The sequence below is a fragment of the Microtus ochrogaster genome, chromosome 7 (genome assembly GCF_000317375.1).
Source record: "Microtus ochrogaster isolate Prairie Vole_2 chromosome 7, MicOch1.0, whole genome shotgun sequence".
In the NCBI taxonomy this organism is placed as follows: domain Eukaryota; kingdom Metazoa; phylum Chordata; class Mammalia; order Rodentia; family Cricetidae; genus Microtus; species Microtus ochrogaster.
In genome coordinates, this window is record NC_022014.1 from 55,039,217 (window position 1) to 55,056,632 (window position 17,416).

The 17,416-nt window shown below is 43.0% G+C and overlaps 1 protein-coding gene across 2 annotated transcripts in view; it reads right to left on the reverse strand.

Annotated features, from left to right (window-relative positions):
- Positions 1 to 2,969: 2,969 nt before the first annotated feature.
- Gabrp (gamma-aminobutyric acid type A receptor pi subunit) overlaps positions 2,970 to 17,416 on the reverse strand; it is an 18,963-nt gene continuing 4,516 nt past the window's right edge. The window contains exons 3-9 of one of the 2 annotated variants that reach the window (XM_005350374.2): positions 16,450 to 16,517; positions 15,521 to 15,738; positions 12,338 to 12,420; positions 7,193 to 7,330; positions 5,374 to 5,526; positions 4,686 to 4,873; positions 2,970 to 3,272 (exon numbers count right to left, since the gene is read on the reverse strand). In XM_005350374.2, coding sequence (XP_005350431.1) covers positions 2,970 to 3,272; positions 4,686 to 4,873; positions 5,374 to 5,526; positions 7,193 to 7,330; positions 12,338 to 12,420; positions 15,521 to 15,738; positions 16,450 to 16,517 — 1,151 coding nt within the window. The remainder of the gene's footprint in view (positions 3,273 to 4,685; positions 4,874 to 5,373; positions 5,527 to 7,192; positions 7,331 to 12,337; positions 12,421 to 15,520; positions 15,739 to 16,449; positions 16,518 to 17,416) is intronic. The other variant, XM_013347492.2, reaches the window with a different exon arrangement.

The following is a 17,416-nucleotide window of genomic DNA, read 5'->3' on the forward strand; positions in this document are numbered from 1 at the left end:
AAGGTTACATCTCAACCCTAGACATCAAACTGTCCCTGACATTAGGTCACAGTCCTTGCCTGGTACTGAAGGCCCACTCTTGTCCTCCCCAGGACTCCCCTGCAAGGCTGCTCCTTTTCAGCTTGTGGTCCGCAGCATTTTCCAGCTCTGTTCTGCTGTTTCGTGTCTTCGTTTCTCCCTGCCTCCATCTGAAATGAACCTTACGGCATTTACTTGCTATAGAATGTCTTCCTATATTTACAGAACACTCTTCTTGGAGACTTTTTTTTTTTTAATTTTTTTATTTTCAAGACAGGGTTTCTTTGTAGCTTTTTTGGTTCCTGTCCTGGAACTAGCTCTTCTAGACCAGGTTGGCCTTGAACTCACAGAGTGCTGGGATTAAAGGCGTGCACCACCACCGCCCAGCCTTCTTGGAGACTTTTGACATTCTCAATAACAAGACAGTAAAAGATAGGATTTCTATGACTTAGAATATTTCTTATCCCATCTAGTTAGCATTCAGCTGGACAGTTGATGAAATTCTTAATATTTTCATCTAAAACTAAGTATTTTGAATAAAGTCCGTATGGGTAATACTCAGGACAGGCAGAATATCTGGGATAGATGCAAGGAATTAGCAGTTTTTATTAGGGATTTTAATGTTGTCACCTACTGCCCAAAGGGCACTGTGGTTCTAAAATCTAAAGGTTGTTTCTCTCCCAAAGTGGACCCTTTTACTATAGAAAATCTTCTCCTCCTGTGTGACTGTGTACATGTGCTATCTGGGGTGGGAGGGGCCATGAGCATGGAGGAATGTGAGGCTCCTGAGTTAACACTCTAGTGCACATCTTTTGTACATAGGACGCGTTTACATTGCTCTCCAATTACTAGTCTGTGGTCCATATGATGCATTTATTTTATAGTTTCATATATTTACAATTGTCATTACTCAACAGCTGACATGAGTCCTTAGTGAACTTGTATTTCAAACATTTTTATTTAAAAAAATCACCAATATGATTGAGTCCTTCAACCACATTTCCTGTGCCCTAACCCCTCCCCTTAAAGATGTGTACGACAGATATAAAATAGGAAGAAATTTTACTAAGAACTCTAATAGTGCAGCTATATAGTTTCAAAGTCTATTCCAGTGAGCAAAGAGAGTTCTAAAGAAGAAACATCGGTTAACTGCCAGGCAATCAAGCTTGTAGGAACGGAATCATGAGAAATACCATAACGATAAAAAGGAGAGCCCATGGGTACAGGAAGTGGAAAGAAAGACCTACCGGAGTTCTGGTGTGAGAAAGGACAGTTAAAGCTCCATGCTCATTAGAAAGGGGGGGCTAAAGGGCTGAAGGTGGCGAGAGTCTTTGAAATAATTGAGGCTGAACCAGAACCAGGTATAGCTGAGTCCCCCAGAGCAGAGGGAGAGGCACACATGAGCTCCTAGGTCAGGGTAACACTGGCTGAACTCAGAAAACACAACTCATGAGGACCGTGCAACATGTCTTACCATCGCTCGGAGTATTCAAGACTCACGGCCAGTGGTCTCCTGAGCATGCAAGATAAGCCAGTAAGTAGTCCAGCTACTGGAGAGCTCACCCTGGTGGTGATGGTGGTGGGGTTGGCTGAGGGGTAAGGAATTGGCAGGATGGCCAACCCTGTAACTACCCAGGCTCAGAACCAGGGGTATGGTTTGGTCCACCCCGATATCCGCCCCATCTGTGGCTGTCTGTGATCTGCTGGAGCACATGAAGGAACTGGTTCTGCAAATCCAAAGCTATGGGATCTCCATGATACAGGGCACAACAAGATATTCAAGAAGAGGCTCAGTGAGGGCTCAGTATCAACAGTGTAGCAGAGCCCAGAGGCCTCAAACCAGAACAATGACTCTTTGCAACGAACACTTGCAAGTAAAGATACCTGGACAACAAATAAAAAATCATTCAGCTAGAAGGATTGGGGCAAAGAAGCTTCTTGTATCTGGGTAATACGGCTCCTTTTCTAATAGGTCTCACTCCTGCCTGGTCACTGGTGCACAGGGATGAAAGCTCCTCCAGGAAGGATACAGGGGATCTGCCACCGACAAAATGTTCCCCAGTGTGAGGTCAACACAAACGACAGGTCGACAGAGCGCTCCTTGGTCTACTTGGCACCTTGCCAGTATGTGAGCAAAGGTGGTCAGAAGAGAGACTTGACCCAGCAAGTCTTCGTGGCAGCATTCTGTATTAAGAATCCTAAAATAAGTTTCAAAACTGCCTCCTGTTTCCCTGGCATGGGAAAAGAGTCAGGGAAAAAAGCTTTTACACAGTTTATGACTAAAGGTGTATAACAATAAAATAACACAGTATGTGTAACAGTGGCATAAATCCCAGGAGCCCCTCAAGCCTGGGAACCATACTAAAGGATTTATGTTTTAGTTTATTGATCCAGTAATTTTATACTTTAACATTTGATTTATCAATAGTAGGACTTACTGGAATTTGGGGAGAATTCTTCTGTGGTATTAAGTAACACTGGTATTGAGTTGGTGCAGTATGGTGACCACCAGTGAACTGACATAAACCCACATTTCACTTCAAGGAAAAACAAAAATTAGAAAATGTTGTTCGCTAAATTGGCATTCATCTTATAAGCAGTGGCAGAGATTTAGTAAATGCCACTATAAATTCTCTAAAAAAATTAAATCCCTTAATACATATTTTTAGTCAGTGAATGCAGACCAGGGACCCAGAGAGCAAAGAGCCCTGAGTAGGTCTGTAATCTTGAGCTCCATAGGGATGTCTGTCCAAAACTGAAGAAAAAAAGTTTGCTTTATAATGATTCCATAGCAGAACCTGTCATTCTAGGACCTCTACACAACTTAGAATAATCACTATTTAGCCCATTTGTAGCTTTTTGGGCTGAAGTGTGTACACAGGTCCTAGAATATCTTTAACATCATTATGTCATTCTGTTAAAGACATGGCATGCAAAAGTTCAATGTCATCTCAAAAATACATGTAGTATGCCCAGTAAAATACATTGGCTAGCATAAAAATCAAAGGAAATAGTAGTTTGGAATATCGGTCCACGTTGCTGGGATTTTGAATTGTGAAATAATCAATAATTCTGCCAATCTTTTCTCGGAAGACAAACTTGAACTTGTCACTGGCTTTCATTGTCAAGTCGCTATAGTTGACGTTGTCACCAGAAATTTCAATGCTGGCAAAGCTGATCTTCCGTCTAAAGCTGGAGATGGAGCTGTTGATGATGTTGGTGATATTGACATCTTCTGGTTCCTTTGCTGTCCCCTGGTTCATAGAAAATAAGTTAGCTTGGAAGACAAGGCACAATAATGTACATGGGTGATACTGTGAAGAACAGGGTGCTGTGATGGTACCAGACCTGGGCTTAAATCTCAAATGACCGCTCTTTTACTACTGGAAACTTGTTATTTAAATCCCTTTAGGATGTGATTGCCTCGTCTGCAACATGGTAATGATAGGAATTGTTTCTTCATGAGACTAAGGGGAAGATTAAGTGGTATAAATTGAGTAAAGCACCTAGTAGGTACTTGGTAAAGTTCTAGTCTGTTCCAGGAAGAAGAGAGAAAATAAACCCATTGTGTCATGTGGTCTTTGCTACAAACATAGGAACAGGATTGTGCTCCCTGCAAATACAGGGAATTTCCACTATCCAACAAGGTGCTGATGGCACAGAAAGTGGGGTCTTGGCTGAGTTGCTTTTCACCACCTGGAGGGCAAATTTCTCAGTAATAAAATAAGGAGGATGATGGCTCGATATCGTTGAGTTTTGGGATACCCCAGACATGTAGAGGATACAGCACACACTCCACAGTGCATCTCTTGTTATGTCCATGGCGTGGAGGTGAGCACTGGAGTCTTCAGTAGAAGACCTTGGGAATTCTCCAACCCTTGTCTATCATTCTAACAAATCTGAATTCGTGTGTGATATTAGGGAAGCCTTCATGGAAGAGAACACATGAAATCCCTATTCTCCTCTGACTGGCACACATGCTCTTTTGACTTTAGTGCTTGGACTGACCACAACAACCAAACACAATGACGAAGGCACTGGCTCTTCTGGTTGCCCATAAGCTGGTCTGACAGCACACTGCTTAAGGTGGTACTTTCCTGAATCAGATCCTTATCATTTGTTTGTTTGAGCATCAGTGTGCTAATGCCCATCAAATTTAGTTTTCAAATAACCTTGGGTGAAAACAATGTATCACACTGGAGAAAAGATGTTTTAAGTTAGAATCCCAAGGATTTTGTTACAAGTTAATTTCTTCTATATGTTATTTTTGGATAAACTGTTACTTGTATAATTTAAGAATATAAAATTGCATCAAAATTAAATAATAACCACTAATTAATCTGAAATGTGTGAATAGCTAAGCATGTCTAGTTTGATATTGGCCTTTTTCTTAGATGCTTGTTCTTATGATTACACTTTCATGTTGCAGATGAATAATAGTTTTTTTTTTTGCTAGAAAATTCAATTTTGATATCCTGTTTTATCTGGTGAAAAGAACAGCACCAGTTAAGGGGCACCATGACTTCCAAATGTGTCCACCTTGGTAGAGGTACGATGCATTAGAACAAAGTGGATTACTCTGGGGATGGGAACCAAGCCCTGATCCCCTCTTCAGAGCGGTGCATGGCCGGGTGATGGATGGTAGACAACCCCCTCCAAATCCTTACCCTATCTTTGACTGCCATCTGCTGTAAGGAGCTGTAGTGAGCAACTGCGTACTCCAGCAAGGCCCCAAACACGAAGCTGAAGCAGATCCCCAGGTACACATCGATGGCCTTGATGAAGCAGTTGGTGTTGGGTAGGGATGTGCGGGAACCGATCATCAGTGTGGTCATGGACAACACAGTTGTCACTCCTGGGGAAACAAGTAGGAGCTGTTCCATGTGGCTGTCCCCGCCCACCCCTATCACTCTCTATCATCTGGCTGGGTGACTCCACCCAGGAGGCCACAAGATGAGGACAGGACTCATGAACAGTACAGATCTATTTCAGAGTCTGTGACCTACTGGAATACAGTTGTTTTATTCATCTCCAACAGATGTAAGTGACATAGTTTTCCAAATAGGTCATCTTCTCTCTTCTTTTAGAGATGGACAGTCAGTAATAAAGTCATGGGCAGTGGATTGTTTACACAAGTTCACCTCATCTGCCACCATAAAACAAATTAAAAAAATACAGTCCTTCTGATGCTATCTTTCTCTTCATCTCTGCACCCATTTTTCTCTCTGTGTAAAAGAATCTATCAAGATACCAACTCTTACAATGACCCTGCAAACATCAGTGAACATAAAGATAGAATTTTAAAAAGCCCTTGATTCACCTAGTTCTTAGAACTTGTCCAGTGGAACTTCTTACCAATGCAGGTTCTCGCAGGAACCGAATCGAGAGAGATCCAAAACGAAACCCAGGATAGCACCACCAGGAAGGTGGAAGGAACGTAGGTTTCCAGAATGAAATACAGGACGTTCCTCCGAAGCTCAAATTGCAAAACCAATCGAGTATAGTTTCCTGGGAATGCAAACATGAGGTAAGAAACTGCGTCTGCTCACACAGGAGAGGTGTTACCCCATGAACCACAATCCTTTTAAGCCTTCTGTTACGAAAATTTAGTCAGCTATGAACTGCACGCTGGTTACCACAGAGGACCTCAGTGTTGCCTGGCATGGGATTTACAGGGGTGCTCTTACCTAACCCCCACACTCGTGTTTTTCTTTTTATGCCTTCCTTTATCAAGGCATTGCTTTAGTGTTGTGACCGCCAGTATTCTAAAACTCTAGCTCACCAGACTGTGAACCACAAGGGGGCAAAATCTGCATCTCTCAACCTTGCACTCACAGTAAGCTGTTAATAAATACCCGTCTAGTGAAGATTACCTAAGACAGCCCATTGTTTTCAAGATTACTGTAGACTAGGCCTATTAAATGTAATTTAATTTTTGTGTATATGCATGTGTGTGTGTGTGTGTGTATTTCTGTATTTGTGTGCAAATGTTTGTGGAGACCCGAGTGCAGTCTTAGAAGTGGTTGTTCACGAATCATCTACCTTTTTGTTTGAGACAGGATTTCTTATTGGCCTAGAGCTTGCAAAGCAGGCTAGGTGCTGGCCAGAGAGCCTCAGGGTTCCACTGTCTTTGCCTCTCTGGCACTGGAATTACAAGTGGCATGCCCTGATTTTTTTTCTCCCAATGAGTTATGGGGATTGAAGTCAAGTCATCATGCTCGCAAGGTAAGCATATTGGGTTATCCATTCAGGCTCAATCATTTATTTTTTGTTGATTTCAGAGGTATCATTTCAGGATCATGCTTAGGGAATTACCCAAGCACACATGTTATCTATGGGGCATATAAACAATAGAGAGCTGCCATATTTGCTCCCTGTCTTTTTTTCTAGGTGTACATTTAATTTTTAAAGTCATCTAGACTCAACTAGAGTACATGATAATGTTTTAAAGAGTAGAAATATTGATAAAACAAAGCATTCCTAACTTGACCCTAATGAACTGAGAAGAAAATATCATTGTTTGTATGTAAAATCATTTAGAAAATGCCTATTTAATCCAGGCATGGTGGCACACACCTTTAGTCCCAACACTAGAAAGGCAGAGACAGCAGATCTACATGCGTTTGAGGCCAGTTTGTCTACAGAGCAAATTTCAGGTCAGCCAAGGCCATACAGAGAAACCCTATCTTGAAACAGCAAAACCAAACCAAAATAACAAAACCCTAAAACTGTTTAAAACCACCAATTCCCAGAGATCTAGTTCTGTACATGACAATTCGATAATTTCACTAACGAGGTGATCATGTAGTATTGCTACTGTCTTCTTTACCTGTGAGCGCTTTTTTTTTTTGTACTTCATTCTTTGACCGGTGCCCTCACTAGAAACACGAGTGACTTTTCGTGCACAAGGGAGTGCTGCATTTGAACAGTCATAAAGAACCCCGGAAGGGACTAACTAAAATTCGGTGTTGGCCCAGAGGGTTGCTCTCCAGCTGACCATGAGTGCAGAGTGCACAGAAGCCCAGGTTCTGTGCCTGTCTCCCTTCCCCAATCCACACCAGTACAGAATGCTTGCACTCCCCGGGAGTAGAGGTGGAGGCCATGCTGCTTAGGATTCAGGTTGCGACCTTTCCCTTAAGTATTTTTATTCTGTGGGATGGGTCACAAGAGTTACCTGTCTCCTGCTGGGATACGGTTACCAAGGTGAAATACTGCTGGATGGTGTACTGAGCAAGGCGCAGGCTTTCAAGCCCACGCACAGAATCGTTTCCTCTCAGCCAGGTGAACTCCACATCATTGCCGTCGTATCCCCCTGGCAAACGAAAGCGAGCCTTGGTCAGTGCAAGGATACTGCAGACGTAGCTGGTTTGGGAAATGCTACAGAGTGAGCGAGAGCTCTAGCCTGATGGTATTAAGCCTAAAGGAGTGCGCCACACAAAAGTTGACTAGGTTTTTCAAGTGCAGCAGAATGAAATCTTTTGCTGGGACCATGTTTGATTGGTTGAGAAGTAGTTCTATGCTAAGTACTGTCCAAGCCTGGTAGGTGATAAAAATGGCTTTCTTCACTACTGAGTGGCATTTATTAAGTATGCTGTCACAAAGGGACCCATGTCGGATTCTTTCTTTCCGAGCAGTCTAAGCTTGGATGATGTTGTCTGAGACTTTGGAAGGACTCTATTCATATTTCTCACTGGTATCAATGCAAAAATAAAAAAATCCTTTAACCAGCCACTTTATGACTCTCTGTCAATATGTGCTTTTAATAAATGTTAGCTTTACTAATATCAGTCGGTGGTGATAACAATTACCTTTTATGAGCCTTTCCTGTTGTCCTTTACACAACACATATCTCTAATGCTCTCACAGGCCTAGGAAGTAGACATTTCTGTGTTTCTTCGATTTTAAGGTGGACTTTTGTCTTTACATTTCTGAAATTGTGATGGATCTCACCATTGATTTCATAGGTGAAGTAGCATTTTCTCCTAAAATGTGCTTATTCACTAGATACTGTACCTTAGACTTGAGAAATTATTTGCCCATTATATGTGAAAACTCTCAGATTCTAAAGGGTTTCTTAACTGCCTCAGGATTTAGGTAAGTAAGAGACAAAAGCCAGCCCTGTGCCTCTCTCTGGAAAGCTTAATCTCAAAGTCTGTGGATGGTGTTGATAATAATGGAGCATCTATTACTTAGGAGGCAATTTCTAAGTGCCTTGCGACATTATCACCCCCTCCAATCCTTGCAGATAAGATGTGTTCATAGTTAATAAGCACAGACAATAGACACAATTTCTTCAGTCACTGGGAAAATACAAAGCAAAACCACACACTACTTCATACTTGTTAAGATAGTAATAATAAGGATGGGATGAGAAAAACAATAAAGATATTGACAAGCTGGAACTTCGCTGGTGGGAATGCAAATATACAACCACTTTTGGAAACAAAATGACTAACTAAAAACCTAAATAGTAAGTGTATCATTTGAATCAGAATTCTATTCCGAGGTATTTACTTAAGAGGAATGAAGCGCTAGTCACAGAAAGACTTGTATAGAAATATCCGCGGCAACTTTATGTACAGTGACCAGATGTGAAGCTAAACCAAAAGCGCGTTAACCTTTTGGAAAAGCTGGAAAGAATAGTCCTGAACAATCAAAAGGAATGAAGTCCTGATAACATGCCACAGCATTCTTCTGTGGAAAAAGCCAGATGCAGAAGGGAACAGATCATATTGTTCTTACTTATATAAAATGTTCAGGAGAGACAAATTTGCAGTTGCAGAAAGGAAGTTAGGGGCACCTGGGAGTTGGTGGCAGGAAATTGGGGTGATGACAATAAGCACAGGGGATCTCTTTGAGGAGGGGAGGTGATGGGAATATTCCAACAATGCAACCTGCCAATGGCTACAAACACCTTGAAACACATACTTAAAAATGGATGAATTTTCTGATTCATACATTATAGCTCAATAAAACCAACTTATATAGAAGGCAACTCATTGAGCCTGGTATGCTTACTTTTTCCATTTCAAGGGGTAGGAAACTGAGACTCAGAGAGGTGTGTTAGCCAAAGTCATACAGATAGTGATGTTGCCCCATCATTCCAGCCCCTGTGGTCGCAATCTTGTCATTGCTTCAGAGGTTGCTGAGACTGTGGTGCTGATGTTAGGACCGATATTGTGCTATGAAGCATAATTATGGAAGTCAATATCTAGTAGGCTTTATTTTATAATTCCTGAGCTCCTTGAGCTCCAGATAACAATGTTGGTGTTCCCTTGTAATCCTCCAAAAGTGAGTGGAAGCGGCCATCGGAACTAGTGAAGAAGACATCTCTCTGAAAATGAGGAGAGCAGGTTTCTACCTGGGTACTTGGTTTCAGCCCTAGTAGAGGCTGGCTCACAGTTTTTATTTGCTACCGTCCCCTATCCCTGGGTGAATGTGGGTGATTAAGATAATATCAGTTCCTTTTTTAATGATAGTATATTTGGAAAAAAACCAAACCTGAGTGAGGTTTTATTACCTGAATGCCTGCTAATAAGCATTCTGTGGAAGCTTCCTCTGCCCCTTGGGGATGGTGTCTGTGTACACAGAGTGCTTAAGTTTCTTGGCGAATCTTGCTCCTGGGATTTGGGATGAGCCCAGCCATGACACATGGAGGGCAATTATTTCTTTTGTGCTACACTCGAATTGCTTTTCTGTTTGATAACCCCAAGTTGCATTCTGCTACCAAACAGCTGCATTGCTTCAAGAAGGGTTTGCACTCGCCGAATCAATAGGATAATTAATCTGCTTAGGTCTGTAACTAAATGTGTACTTCTAAAAATGGCTTCTCCTCATAATGGTTCTTCTCTCCTGGCTTTGCCTACTTGTTCCCTTAAGCACAGAGTACCCAGTGGTCCCCAAGGCTTGTGTACAGTTATTTTCCACTTTGATGCCCTAATGACTCATATCTGTGGCGTTATTTCCCTATCACAGGTGCCCAAATTTGGAGATGTTCGGAGATACATACAAAGGAACAACGGAGATTGTTTAACCATCCCAAGGAACTGATTTGACCCACATCCATTTAGAGCGAACCCTCATTTTCCATCCTAGGAAATTCCCAGGTTATAATTTAGATGCTCAGTTGCCCACAGCACTGTACGACACTTTTCCATATACCAAAGAGGATCCCTTACATGTTGGAGGCAGCTGCATCATAAACAGCAGTGAGCGATTTGAATATTTGCGTTTTCTCCTCCAGGGCCTTTCCCATGCTGGGCAAGCATTGTGTGCCCTCCACTCCTCCTTGCTCCTTACTAACCTTTAACCTTTGCTCTGTTCCTTCTTGCTTCTGTGGTACTGTGCCCTGCTTTTTTTGTCCTCTTAGCTAACTGGAACCTGTCCATCCTCTGATTTCAGGTGGTAATATCCTCTGGACACCTCTGACCCTTTAACAGGCTTTCATGGTGCCATAACTTTTTATTGCTTGTCTTTTATTCTTTCATAATTGTTTTAAGTCATGTGCTGTCTGTCAGGTGGTACACCTCTTGAAGACTGGCAAATCGTTTTATTTTTGCAGCGCAAACATTTGTCACAGCGTCTAACACAGAACAGGCATGTGGTTGTTGAATGGGTGAACTGACTGAGGGGTAGGCAGATGGAACCCAATCAGTCAGCCAGACTAGCTGGAGGCTTTGGTGGGAAAATATGTAGAACTGAAGTATTAGACCGAGTCAAAATATTTTCCTTAAGACGCAGGGGAAAGAAAAAACACTGGCCTTGCTCCTAAGTAACCAAAAAGAACTGGCGTGAAAGAAGCTTCAGACTGCCGCCTGATAGTCATGCTGGATTTTGGCGTAACATTTGGCAGGATTTGGGAATCCCACAAGCATGATGTGGTCTCTCGGTTTGGGGAAAAGTGGTGAATATCAGTTGGCGCTAGAGAACCTAGAAATCCCATACACTTGCTTAAAACCTTATTAGAGTATACTAGGGAGAAGTGGATAGTCCCTGGACCACATACAAGGGAGCCACTGGGAGGGAACCTTCATGGGCCTTCTGGCCAGTGGAAAAGCTCTAGGAACTGTCGACCCCTCTTCCTGGGCTCCAGTCCCACTGTTCCTATTTTTCAGATCCCTTTAGAAAAATGCTAAGTTGTGATGAACCTCAATTTCTATCATCATAAGGTGGGAGAAGCAACACTTATGGGTTGCTTGGAAGGTATCCGGGAGTGTGTGGCACGTGGAAGCAACACTATTTATTAGGAAAAGAGCTCCAGTATTAATTACTATTTTCATGGTTGCCGATGGAAAAATGGTTTGGGCAAGGTGACCACGGTGAAGGCAGACTGAGATCATATTGTTAGCTGTCCCTTCTATAGTCATTTTCCAACTAGCTGCCTCCTTCCTCTGTAGTTGCATAGCAAGGTTTGGCTAGAAGCCAGTGCATTTCTATTAGGAAAAGAAAAAGAAACCTTTTGAGGACTTGTGGGCTTCAAAGGGTAGCCTGGGGCATGGTTAGTAACAAATGCAAATGGGGTTGATGAAGCCCAGGCTGTCTGCTTCTGGGGTTGATTTGGTTTTGGTAGAGCAAGAATGGATGTGTGGATAAAGATCATAGCCATGGAATGGTTACCAAGAGCTCACCTGGAATCACAGACCCCTGAGGATGAGTACCCCGAGTGCCGGCATAAAAAAAAAAATACGTTAAGTTCTAAGTATCAGGAGCTAGCTGAGGTCTACATTCGTCAAGATGTTTTCTTTAAACCAGAAATACTCATGAAACACGATTCCATGGTTATATAAGTTTGGGAAAGGATACACTCCTTGGAGTTCATGGAATTAGCTCTTGGAGGCTCCTAAAAGTTCTGCAGCAATGGAGAATGTTATTATTTTAGGCTTTGTGGACAACACAGTCTCTATCATAAATACTCCATCCTGTTATTACAGTATGACCAAAGACAATCTGCAAGTGAGTGGCCATCACTCTGCTATAACATCACTACTTCCAGAAACAGGTGATGGGGCCAGACTTGGCAGATAAATCCGGTTTGCTGGCCATGGTCTACACATCAGTATTTTCTTCAGCCATCTCTCTGTGCACAGGTGAAGGTATTTGATATTAATGTGGAATGGCTTTCCCCCAAAGATACAATGTTACACAGTTTGCCCTTGAGAAGCAGCTGGATTTATCTGGAAGTTAGGGTGAATAGCTCAATCGGTTGTGGATCTATTGTGGATCAGCATAAAGGAAGAAGGGTGCGAGGACATGGGGTGCTCTGCAAAGCAGAGATGGTCTTCCAGGAAAGTCCCCCAGGGCCCCGAGGGTGTATACTCACAGCTCTCTAGTTGCAGCTTGCAGGTCTGTGTGTCCATGGGGTATTTAGACAGGTCCATGTTGCATGTCACGGTTGTTGTGATCCTAACGGGAAAAAGAAAAGAAATGGACTCAGAAAGGGTGCTATGAGGAAGAGATGGCATTTCTTCCCAAGGGCTGCTTCAAGAGGACTTTTTCTCAGACTTTTATGGGGGTGTGTGGCTGGTAGCCTACACCCAAGCATTCCTGAGGTTTTCTGGGCTCAGTGACACTCATCCGACCCAGTTAAAGCTGGATCCAGAGTGGAAGAAGCTGGAATGCTGGCAACTCAGAGGCAAACACCCACACTATTACAGAACAGACTCATTCTCCAGTGTGTTGAAGATGTCTTATAAACATATTTTAAACTTCATTCAGTGTTTAAGGGCATTGGGTCCTTTGGAACTGGAGTCAGGAATGGTTGTGAGTCACTGTGTGGGTGCTGGGAACCAAACCCAGGTCCTCTGCAAGAGCAGCCAGTGCTCTTAAGTAAGGACTGAGGCATCTCTCCAGCCTCTGGAGATGCTTTTTAGAAATTCTAATTTATTTTTTTATGCAAATTATTTTGATCATATTCTTTCCTTTACCCCAACTGTTTCCAGATAATCCTCACTTCCTACCCACTCAACTTCATGTTCTCTCTCTCTTTATCTTCCTTTCTTACATTCACACATTTTTACTAGGTCCCTCATTTATGAAGTACAGTGCTGGGTACACCTAGGAGGCAGATGTGTTTGCTCATGGCATAGTATCCAACTTAATGGAGCTTTACATCTCCTTAAGGGAGACAGAGAAAAACAACCACTGGTTACTGGTTGCTTACTGCAAGGCAGTTTCTGCACTAATGTCACGTACATTAACCTTATGAATAGTTCTATGATATAAAAACTGCTATTATTTTTATTTTGTTTTTGAGGAAACCGAGGCTCAGAGGGCCAGTAACTTGCTCAAGTTCACAGAGCTGTTTAGGACAAGAGTCTAGTAGCAGATGGCGGTGGTGGTGCATGCCTTTAATTCCAGCACCTGCGAGGCAGAGACAGGTGGATCTCTGTGAGTTTGAGGCCAGCCTGGCCTACAGAGAGAGTTCCAGGACAGCCATGGCTGTCATACAATAGAGTGTATGAAAAAAAAATGATTTAGAATGAACACAGAGAAGCCCTGTCTTGAAAAGCAAAACAAAACAACAACAATAAAAAAAGGAGCCTAGTGCAAATTGTTCATCAAGTATGATTCATTGATAATTCTTACGTTCTTATCCAGGCTGATTGCACTGCATGCTGTAACATGGAATAGATGCACACCCCCAGGTACACAAGTGTATATGAACACACCTGTGTGAACAGGTTCCTATAAAAGCTCGGAAATATGTAGAATGGGAATCAACGGAGAGTTAGATTTCTTAAAAGAGGAGTTAGGATTTGTACTGGTCTCAGTAGAACTCAGTGTTGCTGAGGCATGCCCAGAAATGCTATTTATTGGTTAGTCCAGGCCTTGCCTTATAACTTCAGGTCTTTCTTGTGATGAAAGGTTAGTCTATTCATATTTACTAGTTGATCTGCTCCCCAGGAACTCAGGGAGCCCAAGTGTGCACAGCCCTTGCACAGGGTAAACCTCCATGTAGGGTGCCTCACGCAGTACTCAGGGATCTTCCTTCCTTTCCAATTACAGAGAGGGCTGCATGAGACAGAAGGAACTTCAGGCCCTGGCAATTTGGGGTGGTAGCCTGTAGCGGCAGGTAGTCTTTGGGATCCACGCCTTGCCTGTTTGTATAAACATGTCTCAGACAAACAGATGCAGAGATATCCTGCTCTACTGAACCCTGTGGAAGACAAATTCCTTACATAGATTTCTTTGTTTGTTCATGTCTTTACTCTTACTTGCCCTCCTTCCCTCCCCCTCTTCTCCCCCATTCTCTCTCCTTCTCTCTCCGTGTGTGGTATGTGTGTTTGTGTGCACGTTGGGGCTCGTGTTGGGATACCTTCCTCGGCGACTTTTTTTATCTTATTTATTTGTATATATGTACCTGTATATTTGTTTATGTTTATATTCACGTGCGTGGGTAGACATGTGTAAGGGTGTGCAGGCACCTGTATGTGCTGTGTACAGGTGAAGGCCAGAGGCTGAGTGACTGCCTCAATCACTCGCCACCTTAAACATTGAGGTGGGGTTTCTTAGTGAACCTGGACTTCACGGATTTGGGTAGTATAGCCAGACATCTTTCCCTGGAGATCTCCGTCTCTCAAAGGCTAAATGCACAGGTGGCCTGCCATGCCCTCCCTGCATTAAGCAAGTGGTAGGGCTTAGAACTCTAATCTTTACACCTGGGCAGCAAGCGTTTTATTCAGGAAGCCACTGGACCTCACCCTATTTGTCGTTTCTTTTGAGACTTGGTCTCTTTTTTTTATATTTATTTATTTATTATGTATACAATATTCTGTCTGTGTATATGCCTGCAGGCCAGAAGAGGGCACCAGACCCCATTACAGATGGTTATGAGCCACCATGTGGTTGCTGGGAACTGAACTCATGACCTTTGGAAGAGCAGGCAATGTTCTTTTTTTTTTTTAAATTTATTTATTTATTAAGGATTTCTGGCAGGCAATGCTCTTAACCTCTGAGCCATTGGTCTCTCATTGAACCTGGGAGCTTGCAGCTTAAGGCCAGACTGGGTGGTTAGTAAGTCCTAAGATCTGCCTGTCTGTATCCGTCAGCACTGGGGTTTTAGGTGAATGCCACTAGGCTCAGCTTTTACACCAGCACTGGGATTCAGATCTCGGTCCCCATGCTGTCTCTCTAGTCCCTTTTCTTCTTTGTCTGCTAACTTTCCTCACTCTCAAAGGCCCAGTTCATAACCCTATTCAAACATATTCGATCACTGCCCCTAACCATTAACCTACTCCCCAACTGGGGTCCTGGCACCCAAGTGGGTCTATCTTACTCCATTTTCCTTAGCATACTGCATGAGACCTGGCACACAGCAGTTGCTCAGATGCGACTAGTGCCAGCAACTATACTGAGAGAATCCCTTCTGAATGGTTGTGTGGGGGTATAACACAGAGGAATTTGTGATGAATGGGGGTTCAGACTGGCCCTTTGGTACTGGTCTGAAGTACGCAGGATATATGTGTCTTTTCCTCCAACCCCAGAGTCCCCGATGCCTGCTCACCTGAGTGCATACAGGACAGTGCCATTGGAGAAGAGGCGGATGAGCCTGTTTCCCACCGTGACTTCATGGAGGAAGGACTTCTTGGACTCCACAATATAAGTGTCCGGTACCCAGAGGAACTCCACAAGACGGGCATCTAGAGTGAAGCTCTTGTTGCCTTCGAACACCAGCCGTGGGTCTGTCCAGCGCTGCCGGAGGTATATGGTGGCTGTGTAGTCCTAAGAGGAAAGTCAGAAACAGAAATGATAGGCAGGAGAGAAGCAGGAAGGAAGACCCCCCCAAAAAACAGAAGAAAGTCAGTTAAGTTTTACCCCTTTTCTCTCTTATATATTTATGTATGTATGTATGTATGTGTGTGTGTGTGTGTGTATTTAAATTATTGGTGTGGTGCTTATCCTCAGCAATGAAAGAACCAAGTGCATTATGTATTTTAGATAATAACTCCTATTGTCAAAGCCCACTTTCAGGGCTTTGGCCTACTTGACATAAAAGCTCACACTGCCTAAGAACACAGTTGCCATTGAATTTACCCATCATGCCTCAAGGGCCCTCTTGGAAAACTGCCTTCCTCCTGGCTTCATCTTTCTGGTGTCCTCTCAAGTTGGTCATTAGATCGTTAGTTTTCATCAGTGGTCCTTTCTCTGAAAGACCATGTGAAGGCCAGGTCTCTGAACCATGTTTTCTCTTCTTTTCCTCAATTTTTATTTCTCAGTAAATGCACTCACTTCTTTTTCTATTTTCTCTCTTCCTAGCCTTTGAGTCTGTTTCCTTTCTGATACCCAGAAAACCCATTGTAGAAACATCTTCTGCTGTCTCCACTTAGGAGACAGAACTCTGGCATCTGCCATTCTGTTTCTGAGTAATCTTCTAACATCACCATTGAAAGCAAGGAGAGGGCCCACGGTGGGATGCCGCTGGGCAACAATTACCATGTTACTCTCTGAAATGCTAGAGATGCTTGCGATGTCCAGAGTTAGTGCTATCCGAACTGGGTTACCTGAGAATGCAGAAAAACCAGAGAGACTTACATAGAAACACAAACACAAATCCTCCTCCCCACCACCCATTTCCACCCCCTGCCCTACTTCGTAGGTTGGAAACAAAACTATTAAAAATTATAAAAGCAATATTCATGTATTAGAAATATTTAAATAATCTGAACTATAAAAATAAGAAAATTAATTTTATCTTCCCAGGAGCAACCATTCAGTATGAAAAATATACACAAATACACAGGGACATCATGATTCATAAGAGAGGCCACACGATTATTAATTAATGGGTATTTAGAAATATTTTAAGATTAATTTACTTATTTTGGTGTGTGTGTGTGTGTGTGTGTGTGTGTGAGAGAGAGAGAGAGAGAGAGAGGGAGAGGAAGGAGGGAGGGGGAAGATCTGTGCCATCCACTCTGTGGGAATTGTTCACCTCTGCTTTTAAGGCAGGATCTCTCTCATTATTTTGGCCGTGCACACCAAGCCTAAGGCTGTCTGGTCTGAGGTTTCCTGCACATTCATCTACCTCCACCTCCCATCTTGCCCAAGAAATGCTAGGATTATAGGTAGGTATCACTAGATCCAGCTTTTACGTTGAGTCAAGGAGCAGAACTCAGAGAGTCAGGTTGTGTGTGGCAGGAACTTTCACCTGCCGCGCCATCTCCCTGGCCCATAGTGTGTATTTTAAAGAGGCTGATGGCAAAGCACCTGTCCACTCTTATGTGGAGGGTTCTTCCTGTGGTGCCTGCAGGGGGCTGGTTGTGTAGGGTGGGGCACAATTGCTTGTCTGATTGTACACAAATGACTTTCCTTTCCTTTCCTTTCCTTTCCTTTCCTTTCCTTTCCTTTCCTTTCCTTTCCTTTCCTTTCCTTTCCTTTCCTTTCCTTTCCTTTCCTTTGA